Genomic DNA, 12,500 nt, shown 5'->3' on the forward strand with positions numbered 1-12,500 from the left:
TGTATTGTGTTGTGTTGTGATGTGTTGTGTTGTGTTACTGTATTGTGTTGTGTTGTGTTGTGTTGTGTTGTATTGTGATGTGTTGTATTGTGTTGTGATGTGATGTGATGTGTTGTTTTACTGTATTGTGGTGTATTGTGTTGTGTTGTATTGTGATGTGTTGTGTTGTGTTACTGTATTGTGTTGTGTTGTATTGTATTGTGATGTGTTGTGTTGTATTGTGTTGAATTGTATTGTATTGTGTTGTGTTGTATTGTATTGTGTTGTGTTGTATTGTATTGTATTGTGATGTGTTACTGTATTGTGATGTGTTGTGTTGTATTGTGTTGAATTGTATTGTATTGTGTTGTATTGTGATGTGTTACTGTATTGTGTTGTATTGTATTGTAATGTATTGTATTGTGATGTGTTGTGTTATGTTGTATTGCTTTGTGTTGTACTGTATTACGTACAGACACACACACACACACACACGCACACACACACAAACACACTCACACAGACACGCATAGTCATACACTGACAAGACACAGAGACACACACAGACACACTCTCAGACACACAGACACAGACACACAATCACACTCACAGAGACGCACACACAGTCATACACTGACTAGACACACACAGACACACTCACAGACACACACACACACACACACACACACACACACACACAGAGTGAACTTTTTGTTATCTGCTTTCGTGTGTTGTCGTTCATGTTTATCAAAAAAAGAAAAAAGTAAAAAAAAAAAAAAAACCAACCCCAACCCCCCCCCCCCCAGCAAATTAAATAAAGAAGAAAAGAAAAAAAATATGGGAAAAAGAAGAGAGCCCCAAACCACCCTTTATTCATTGTCTGCGGTTTCAAGACCCTCTCCCCTCTCCTCAGCTCCTATCACATTCTCCTCCCCTTTTGCTCCTTTTCCCTCCCCTTGTCCCCATTCCCCTCCCCTCCCCCCCCCACCTCCACCCTCACGCCTCTTTCCCTCCAAGCACACCCTCACCCCACCCCACCCCACCCAGCCCCCTTGCACCCCTTATTACCTTCCCTTAATAACGCCTCGTCTGTTTGCGTGTGCAATATCAAGCACAGGAAGCTGACTGTCTTCTTAGCAAGGTCGAAATGTACGACGATGGTGATGATAATGATGATGGTGATGGTGATGATGGTGATGGTGATGGTGATAGTGATGATGATGATAATGATGATGGTGATGATGATGCCAATATTCCTCCTCCTACTACTTACTCGTTCTCCTCCTCCTCCCCCTTTTCTCTGTCCCCTCCTCCTCCCCCTTCTCCTCCTCCTCCTCCTACTACTACTAAAAAGAAGAAGAAGTAGAAGAAGAGATTGTCTTCAGAGCAATGTTGACATGTCTAATAATGATAATAATGATGGTGATGATGTTTACTTCAACAAGAACAATAACACAAAACGTTCATGAAGACTATAAAACACACACACACACACACACACACACACACACACACACACACACACACACACACACACACACAATTACACAGGTGTTTTCAGATTTCCGATTCCACCTTCCCCATCCCTCCCCTCAGTCCCACCCGCTTCACACCCCCCCCCCCATCCCCCGCCCCTCCATCCCCCGCCCCTCCCAAACAACACACCCCTCTTGAAGCACTTGAACAAGTTGGAAATCTGTTTATCACCTGTCACCCACCTCCTCTCTCCCTCCTCCACGACCCCTCCTCCCCCCCCTCCCCACCACTCTCCCCTGTCAAGGGCCACAGGTGTGATATTTGATCATTTTAGACGTCCTTGATAACAAATTGTGCTGACAGCGCAATTAAAAAAAGAAAAGAAAAAAAAAGACGACTTTTTTCCACAATACAGTGGACACAACGATGAAAAGTAACCACCACCACCACCACCAAAGAAACAATAAAGCACACAGACAAGGACACACATACTGAGATAACTACACAGACGCACACACACACACACACACACACGCACAGACGCACGCACGCAAACAAGAATACACACGCGCGCGCGTGCACGCGCACACACAGAGAGTTATTCCACAAATACACTTATTCACACCTTTATTATAACCCCCGTCTCTACCATCCACACACACACACACACACACACACACACACACACACACACACACACACACACACACACACACACGCGCGCGCGCGAGAGCGTGTACGCACGCACGCACACGCACACACACAGAGTTATTCCAAACACCCATATTCACACCTTTATTATAATCCCCGTCTCTACCATCCACACACACACACACACACACACACACACACACACACACACACACACACAGAAAGAAGAAGAAGAAAAATGAAAAGAGAATTGAGCGCATTTTAAGAGTACTCGAACACCAAAGGAATTGGTCCCGAAAGTTATTATAGTCTGCCTTTTCATATGTGTATCGGCTCTCACTCGCGAATGCCGATTTTTTTTTCGTTTTGTTTGAAAGAACACACTTAAGTGTAGGTTTGAAGAGTAAGGCGGAGGAGGAGGAGGAGGAAGGAGGAGGATGGGCGTGGGAGAGAGAGAGAGAGGGGGCGGGGGTGGGGGTGGGGGTGGGGTTGAATCAATGCCCTAAAGACTGTACATACCTGAGCGATTTTATGCTGCTGAGCGTATTTTTTTTAAATTTTCGAGTACCGTGTCGATGTATAGATTGGTTTGTAGACGTCAGTAGTCGCTCGACCAGGGAAGTGTGGGAAAAAAACAGTTGTTGAAGGATTTAAAAAAATTTTTTTTTTTTATCCCCGACCAACAGATTTTTATTTGCGTGAGAGAGCGAGAGAGAGAGAGAGGGGAGAGGGGGGTGGCGTGGCAGGGGGATGGAGAGGGAAAAGGGGAGAGAGAGGAGGGAGAGGGAAAGAAGTAGAGAGAGAGAGGGGGGAGATAGAGAGACAATGAGAAAGAGATAGAGGGAGGGAAAGAGGTAGAGAAAGAGAGAGTGGGGGAGAGGGATGGAGAGGGGAAGGGGTAGAGAGACAGACAGAGAGAGGAGGGAAAGGGACGGAGAGGGAAAGAGAGAGAGAGGGAGGGGCGTAGAGGGAAAGAGGTGGAGAGAGAGAGAGAAAGACCGAGAGAGACAGAGAGAGAGAGCAACCTAAGCCTTTCTTCCCCTTTTCCCACACACTCACACGATAATGATATCATGAGTTTATGATAACACACACACACACACACACACACACACACACACACACAACATATACACACACGACATACAGACAGACACAGACACACACACACGTCACACACACACACACACGCACGTCACACACACGCCCACACCACACACACACATAAACCGGCTTGGGCTCTTTGAGTTCCACCATATTGATACCGAAATCGGGCCTGTACCCCCAGCGCTGTGTGTGACAAGGCCAATGACATTAAACGGGACAGCTGAAAAATAAAGAGCGTTTCGAAATGACCCCCGATGTCCTTGAATGGGAGACAACTTTTCACTGGCTGCTAAGCACATTGGAAAAAAGGGGGAATATCGGCTTTGGAGAAGGAAAAAAAAAAATCAACTAATAATAATAATAATAATAAGGGGACTTGCTTTTGCTGTGTGTGTGTGTGTGTGTCGGTGTGTGTGTGTGTGTGTGTGTGTGTGTGTGTGTGTGTCGGTGTGTGTGTGCTTTTTTGAGGGGTAGGAGAGATGGTTGGGGGCGAGGTTAGGGTAAGCAGGTGCTTATTGGGGGTCACTGAACTTGTTACCGATTATCTGTCTATCTATCAAATGAAATTATGTATACGAACTGAAAAAAAATCTTCTCATTTTTTCTTCTCGTTATTTTTAAAAAAACTCTTTTCCTTTCTTTCTACTGTTTTACTTTTTACCCCTTTAATCTCTCTCTCTCCCATCTCTTTCTCCTTTCCTTCTCTCTCTGTGTCTTTCTCTGTCTTTCCTCTCTCTCTCTCTCCCTTTCTCTCTATATTTCTCTCCCCCCCCCTCTCTCTCTCTCTCTCTCTCTCCCCCCCAATCTATCTCCCTCCCCTATGTATGCAAGCGTGTGTGTGTGGAGGGGGTGGGGGTGGGGGGTGGGGGGTGGGGTGAGGAGTGTGTGCGTATAATTTCATCGAGACAGTTTTCCTTCACTGTTTGTAAAAAACAAACAAAAAAAAAAACAAAAAAAAAAACAACAAAAAACCAACCAACCAACAAACAAACAACAACAACAACAGAAGTCATTATTTTGGTGTCGCAGTAATTATACAGTTTATTTACGTATGTATTTACCTTGATTGGGAAACAGCTCTCACGGTATAGCCTATCGAGTTACGTGCAACTTCGGTGTGGTCTGGATACCGTGAATACCTGTGGGGCGTTCACCGTTGCAAGGGTGGGCGGGGGTGCAGTGTGGGGTGGGGGTGGGGGTGGGGGACCGTTGGAGTTCAGTGGAGTGGGGGTGGGAGTTAAGAAAGGAAAGAGCGGCTCAAAAGTTGGCGGAGGGCACGTCAGTACAGACGACTTTTGTGAAGCTGGCACGTGCATGCAGCAGGAACTGAATCCATCATCAAAACCGCAGTCTTCTAATTCTTATTCTTCATCGTTCGTGGGCTGCAACTCCCACGTTCACTCGTATATTACACGAGAGGGCTTTTACGAGTATGATCGTTTCTACTCCCGCCGTGTAGGTAGTCCTTTTTCTTGGGGTGGCGGGGAGGGGAGGGTGGTGCATTCCGGCTTTGTTCATGTTTTCATAACCCGCCGAACGCTGACATGGACTACGTGATCTTTAGCGTGCGTACTTGATCTTCTGCGTGCCTATACACAGGAAAGGGGGTTCAGGCTCTAGCAAGTCGGTGTATCCGTTGACCTCTGAGATCGGAAAAATCTCCACCCTTTACCCACCAGGCAGCGTTACCGGGGATTCGAACCCGGGACCCTCAGATTGAAAGTCCAACGCTTTAACCACTCGACTACTGGGCCCGTCGTCCGGGGATTCGAACCCGGGACCTTCAGATTTAAAGTCCAACGCATTATTAATCACTCGACTGTTGCACCCGTCCAAATATCGAAGTTAAAATAAACGTGATAAATAAATAGTCTATAACCTGCTGAACACGGGTCACAATATTTAGGCCATTAGCTAATGGTAGGCTGCTCCCAATGTCTAGTCATCTAAGCACGAGAATTGCCGTTCAAATCGTTCCTTGAACAAAGGATACTTTTAAACTTCACCTAATGTCTAGTCATGTAAGCACGAGAATTGCCGTTCAAATCGTTCCTTGAACTAAGGATACTTTTAAACTTCACCTAATGTCTGGTCATCTAAGCACGAGAATTGCCGTTCAAATCGTTCCTTGAACAAAGGATACTTTTAAACTTCACCTAATGTCTGGTCATCTAAGCACGAGAATTGCCGTTCAAATCGTTCCTTGAACAAAGGATACTTTTAAACTTCACCTAATGTCTGGTCATCTAAGCACGAGAATTGCCGTTCAAATCGTTCCTTGAACAAAGGATACTTTTAAACTTCACCTAATGTCTGGTCATCTAAGCACGAGAATTGCCGTTCAAATCGTTCCTTGAACAAAGGATACTTTTAAACTTCACCTAATGTCTGGTCATCTAAGCACGAGAATTGCCGTTCAAATCGTTCCTTGAACAAAGGATACTTTTTAACTTCACCTAATGTCTGGTCATCTATGAAGGAAACTTACCGTTCAAACTGGTCCTTAGATGAAGAAGGATACCTTCAAAGGAAGGTCTGAATGCACGATTTACATTTCTTTTTGTATGCTGTCGAGTTTCTGTACATGCTGAATGGATGGTCTTTTCTTCTGCTTTGGGCTTCTGTTAAAAAATCAAACACACACACACACACACACACACACACACACACACACACACACATCTGAAAATAAATCTAAACTACTATTCTTTATAAAGTTACACACACACATCTGAAAATAAATCTAAACTACTATTCTATAATAAAGTTACACACACACATCTGAAAATAAATCTAAACTACTATTCTATAATAAAGTTACACACACACATCTGAAAATAAATCTAAACTACTATTCTATAATAAAGTTACTCGTGAATACAGAACCGAGCCTTATTTGCTTGAAGGATATCTTAGTTATAATCAAAAACAATCATTGTGCAAATTAAGAATATCCTGTCATGATTTAGCAATAGAAAAAGGCCGATATTTCAACATCCCAAAAGAAAGGAGACTATGTTTACAATGTCAAACAACAGAGGATGAATTTCATTTCTTAGATGACTGTGAATTATACAGAGAAATTAGAATAGAATTCATACAAAAAATTCAAAATTACATTCCAAATATTATTAAACCCAGTCAGCTAATACTGGAAGACAAACTTGCAGGACTGTTTGGGAAATTTGTCAGTAACTGCTGTCAAAAACGCCATAGCGTGCAAGAGTGATTCATTGTCTTGTTCAGCATTTATCTTTTTTTTTTTTTCTTTTTTTTTCGTGGTTTTCATGTAACTTTGCATGCGTGTCTTATAAACCTTGTTCAGGTTTAATTGACATTAAAATTGATTCTGATTCTGATTCACACAAAACAACGTAGAAGAAAAACCACGTCACAAATTTTAAATGACGTCGCCGTGACATAACTTTCTGCGCAGCTCGAAGCAAGGCGTCAAAAGATTATGTGTCTCTGTCTGACCGTCGCTTTGTTTCTCTTCAACTGGATTGCATCGAATTACGTTGTTGTTGTCTCATAATTTTTATTTATTTATTTTATTTATTTATTTATTTATTTATTTTTTGTTATTTTGTTTTATTATTAAAATTTTTTTTCTCTCAAGGCCTGACTAAGCGCGTTGGGTTACGCTGCTGGTCAGGCATCTGCTTGGCAGATGTGGTGTAGCGTATATGGATTTGACCGAACGCAGTGACGCCTCCTTGAGCTACTGACACTGATACTTATACACAGAGATTTTCTGTGTGAAATTTCGGGATGTAGTGAGCTAGTCGCTATAGTATATATAATTTTCAGGTCTTCAGATGCGTTCGTTTTACCGTAGGCAGCTCGTTGCCGTGAATTGTAATATATATATATATATATATATATATATATATATATATATATATATATATATATATATATATGTATGTATAAAGAAAACAAGAAAGAAAAGAAGAAGAAGAAAGAGCTGATGCAGGGAGAGTGAGTGCGAAAATGTGCAAGAAAAGCACACACGTAAAACCCAATCACGGAATGCCGTCTTGCAAGTTAGCAGCTTTTGTGTGTGTGTGTGTGTGTGTGTGTGCGCGCGTGTGTGTGCGTGTGTGTGCGCGCGCGTGCGTGCGTGCGTGTGTGTGTGTGTGTGTGTTTCCGTGTTTCCCCTTCCTCTTTTTCATCTTCTTCTCTTTCTTATCTTGTTTTTCTGTTAGAATATTATCCACCCCACCTCCCCCACCCCCTCCAACCGATCATATTGCATGCGGTATGCTAATCATATTCTCATATTCTGTCGTTCTGAAGTGGGTTGGCTTGGGGTGATGGGTGGGTAACCTCCTATTGCCCAAGACTGTAACAAATCTCCTTCAGTGACACAAAAGAGAGAGACAGAGACAGAGTGGGAGGGAGAGAGAGGGGGAGACACCGACAGACAGACAGAGACAGAGAGAAATGAGCTTCCATATGGACGTTCGTTTGAAGTGAAACGTGAACTTTTTGAAGTCTGCCTGGATTTTTTTCTTTTTAAAGATAATGGCGTACACCTTGTTTGCTCCCTTTAATTTCATGTTTCTTTTTTCTTCCCCCCCCCCTTTTTTTTTTTTTTTAAGGGATGGAGTTAGAGTAAAGTGGGGGAGGGGTGTATGTCGGGTGGGGCGGGGGGAGGCGGGGGGGGAGGGGCGGGGGGGGGGATAGGAAGGGGGGTGGGCGTCACAGGCGGTACGGGTTATATTTGGCTTTGACATTTATGTATTTGTTAATTTTTTTAAAATTTATTTGCCTGTTTATTTTCTCTCTCTTTTTGCCTGTGGTTACCAGGGTGATAAAAACTCCACCTGCACAGACACCACACACACACACACACACACACACACACACACACACAGAGAGAGAGAGAGAGAGAGAGAGAGAGAGAGAGAGAGAGAGACGTTTCCCCAGGGCTCAAAGTTCCATTGCGAAGGGGGGGGGGGGGGGGGGGGGGGGGGGGGGGGGGGGGGGGGGGAAGAGCAAAAAAAGCAAATCAGGGCGCGTTTTGGCTCGCCCCGTCGGGACGACGTCCTTTTGTTGCAGTCCGTAATCAGAGCATGAGAACTCTTGGATGACACCTAGCCGAGGCGAATGAAGATGACCTTAATTCATCAGACTATAATTATCATCAGAGCGTGCTATATCTTGTATGCTGTTGCTAGAAGAGAAAAAAAAAAAAAAAAGGAAGAAGATAAAAAGAAGAGAGAGATTGGTACGTTAGGGGCTTAAGGGGTGGGGGGTGGGGGGGGCGGGAAGGGAGGGGGGTGCTGGGAGTTGAAAGATGTGTGTGAGAGGGGGATGGGTGTGGTGGGAGGGCGGGGGGGGGGACGGTTATGAGGTGCGATGGGAGGGGTGGGGGATGGCGGGGGTTTGATCCGAGCCACTGGAGGGGAGGGGGGAATAGTGGGTAGGGAGTGGCTAGAAGGCTGGGGGGGGGTGGGGGCTTGGGACACGGGGTAGTTGGGGTTCGGTTGGGTGGGGGGTGGGCGGGAGGGAGGGGGAAGATTTTTTTTTTATTGGGGAGGGGTGGGGGAGGGCGGGAGATTGGTTCAGAGAAGCATGTTTTGAAGGATTTTAATGTTGATGAGTTGATTTGATATGAGCCTTATTCACGTTTGATTGATCAGTTAATGAATTCCTTTCTTCGTTCAAATGTTTGTCTTTCTTTTTGTCTTTTTATCTGCCGATCTTTTTTCTTTCTTTCTTTCCTTTTTTCTCTCTCTTCCTCCTATTCCCCCACCCCCATAACGAATAAATATTTACCATTCAGATCTTGGAAACAGAACTATGACATAGCATGTCTGGTAACGTACTGCTAGTATGGAGTTTAACATGTTTGGTAAAATAGGAGAAATAATCAGTGGTAATTTTACGACCTATCCTTTCTTTCTTCTTCTTCTCCTCCTCCTTTCTCCTCCTCCTCCTTTTTTCTCCTCTTCCTCCTCCTCCTTTCTCCTCCTCCTCCTTTTTCCTCCTCTTCCTCCTCCTCCTTTCTCCTCCTTTTCCTCCTCCTCCTTTCTCCTCCTTTTCCTCCTCCTCCTTTCTCCTCCTCTTCCTGCTCCTCCTCCTTTCTCCTCCTTTTCCTCCTCCTCCTTTCTCCTCCTCTTCCTGCTCCTCCTCATTTCTCCTCCTTTTCCTCCTCCTCCTCCTTTCTCCTCCTCCTTTCTCTTCCTCCTCCTTCCTCCTCCTCCTCCTCGTCTTCCTTTTCCTCCTCTTCCTCCTCCTCCTTTCTCCTTATTCTTCTTCTTATTGTGTTGTTGTTGTTGGTGGTGGTGGTGCTGTTACTGTTCTCATTGCAGTCATTATTGTTATCGTTGACTGTTTATGATTTCTCTCTCTCTCTCTCTCTCTCTCTTTCTGCTGCTGTTGCTGTTCTCATTGCAGTCACTATCGTTATCGTTGTCTGTTTGATATGATTTATTTTCTTACTCTCTCTCTTTACTTTCCAGTGACCTGGGACTCCTTCCAGTGCCCCTTGAACGACATGGCCATAGAGCTGAAGAAGTGGGTCACAGAGCTGGAGGAGCTCCTCAGCTTCGGCTGTCAGCTGGGTGAGTGGCGTCCCTTTCCTTCTTCACGTGTGTGTGTGTGTGTGTGTGTGTGTGTGTGTGTGTTGTGTTGTGTTGTGTTGTGTTGTGTCTGTCGTTCTGTCTGTCCCTCACACGCACGCACACACATATAAACACAAACAGACACAAAACATACACACAGACACAAACACAGACATACAGACAAAGACACACACACACACACACACATATATATATATATATATATATATATATATATATACACACACTATTTTTGTGCTCAAACGCTGTAGAGACCACATCGTCAACACAATAGACTGGGCTCGCAATGAAGAAAGTGCGCTTTCTGATTATTTTTTAACACACAGAATTGCGCACGCACTCCCACATACGCACACGCACACACTCACACACCCATACATACACACACACACACACACACACACACACACACACACACACACACACACACACACACGCTAAAGATCATTTTGACTTCACACACACACACACACACACACACACACACACACACAATAAAGATCATTTTGACTTCACACACACACACACACACACACACACACACACACACACACACACACACACACACACGCTAAAGATCATTTTGACTTCACACACACACACACACACACACACACACACACACACACACACACACACACACAGCAACTGGGTATATAAACGAACTGGTAAAGGGCGAGTCGGGGTCATCGAGTTATCATCGGCGTTGACCGCGAGAACCCAAGACGAGGGATGTATGTCACCTTCTCGAACCGCTGGCAACAGGTGGAACTCACAAGATCACGAGCTGGCCACTACCGTTTCAGTGCCCCACCTGTTCAGGAAGATGAAAGCTGGCACACCTTTACATCTCCCACCTGCTCGCTCCTGTGGTCTCGAAGACCAGTCACCAGAACACTTTCTTCAGTCCTGTCCCCGTGAAAATTATAAAATCACGATCTGGTCATTGCTGTCTCAGTGTCCCCACCTGTTCAGGAAGATGAAATGCGGCAGACCATTGCATCGCCCATCTGTTTTTCTCCCATGGTCTCGAAGACCAAACACCAGAACACACTCTCCGGCCCTGTCCTCTCTGGAAGGAGCTCAGAGAAAAACCGTTTGACTGACAGCAACCCTGCTGGCTCCATGGCTCCAGACAGGACTTGGAGAGAACACCGTCATTCATCAGACGGGATGGACTGACACCGTGAAGAGGCGAGGAAGAGGAGGAAAAAGAAGAAGCAGAAGACGACAACGAAGAAGAAAATAGAAGACGACGACGACGAAGAAGAAGAAGATGAAGCAGAAGACGAAGCAGAAGACGACGAAGAAGAAGAAGATAGAAGAAGACGACGACGACGACGACGAAGAAGAAGAAGAAGAAGAAGAAGAAGAAGAAGAAGAAGAAGAAGAAGAAGGAGGAGGAGGCAAAGCAGAAGAAGAAGAAGAAGAAGAAGCAGAAGAAGAAGGCGGAGAAGAAGAAGAAAGAAAGAATCACCAATTTACTGATAGGCAAATCTGGAATAGGCGAATCGGGACGACACGGTTGCGTCCAACTGACCCAAACTAACCACAGATAATAGAGAGGGTTTGCAGGACCACTTTTGTGGTGGACCTTTTGTCGCTTGCAGAGCGAGAAGTAGGTCATATGACGCCATGTGCAGCCCACCATAGTTACTAGCTTTTCTGAGTTTGCACTGCCTGAGTTCGGATGGATCAGTTCGACCACATGACGGGCGCAATAGCCGAGTGGTTAAAGCGTTGGACTTTCAATCTGAGGGTCCCGGGTTCGAATCACGGTGACGGCGCCTGGTGGGTAAAGGGTGGAGATTTTTCCGATCTCCCAGGTCAACATATGTGCAGACCTGCTAGTGCCTGAACCCCCTTCGTGTGTAAACGCATGCAGAAGATCAAATACGCACGTTAAAGATCCTGTAATCCATGTCAGCGTTGGGTGGGTTGTGGAAACAAGAACATACCCAGCATGCACACCCCCGAAAGCGGAGTATGACTGCCTACATGGCGGGGTAAAAACGGTCATACACGTAAAAACCCACTCGTGTACATGCGAGTGAACGTGGGAGTTGCAGCCCACGAACGCAGAAGAAGAAGAAGAAGACCACATGATGGCAAAAATGTGATACGAAACACGCTCAAAGTAAACACAGAAGACTAAAGCAAAATGATGGGTATAACTATAAAACCAAACATATCTTGTAAACTGGCAAAAAACAGTCACCGAAAATATTTAAAACCCTTTCGTCAGAACAACGATTTCCACGACGAAATTCTAGTCTTTCGGTGACCTGGAAAACAACAAGAAACTGAAACGCGCATACGCACGCGGTTCTCACTAAGAATGAACCTGGGAACCTCCACGAAAATCAGACGAAAGTGGGTCTGCACACCCTCCCTATTTGTATTTGTATTTCTTTTTATCACAACAGATTTCTCTGTGTGAAATTCGGGCTGCTCTCTCCCCAGGGAGAGCGCGTCGCTACACTACAGCGCCACCCATTTTTTTTGTATTTTTTTCTGCGTGCAGTTTTATTTGTTTTTCCTATCGCAGTGGATTTTTCTACAGAATTTTGCCAGGAACAACCCTTTTGTTGCCGTGGGTTCTTTTACGTGCGCTAAGTGCATGCTGCACACGGGACCTCGGTTTATCGTCTCATCCGAATGACTAGCGTCCAGACCACCACTCAAGGTCTAGTG

The 12,500-nt window shown here is 45.0% G+C and overlaps 1 protein-coding gene across 9 annotated transcripts in view; it reads left to right on the forward strand.

Annotated features, from left to right (window-relative positions):
• LOC143291670 (SCO-spondin-like) overlaps positions 1-12,500 on the forward strand; it is a 125,465-nt gene that overhangs the window by 29,993 nt on the left and 82,972 nt on the right. For all 9 annotated transcript variants that reach the window (XM_076601674.1, XM_076601680.1, XM_076601678.1 and 6 more), the window contains exon 2: positions 9,684-9,785. In XM_076601674.1, the coding sequence (XP_076457789.1) occupies positions 9,684-9,785 (102 nt within the window). The remainder of the gene's footprint in view (positions 1-9,683; positions 9,786-12,500) is intronic.

The sequence above is a fragment of the Babylonia areolata genome, chromosome 17 (assembly GCF_041734735.1).
Source record: "Babylonia areolata isolate BAREFJ2019XMU chromosome 17, ASM4173473v1, whole genome shotgun sequence".
NCBI lineage: Eukaryota > Metazoa > Mollusca > Gastropoda > Neogastropoda > Buccinidae > Babylonia > Babylonia areolata.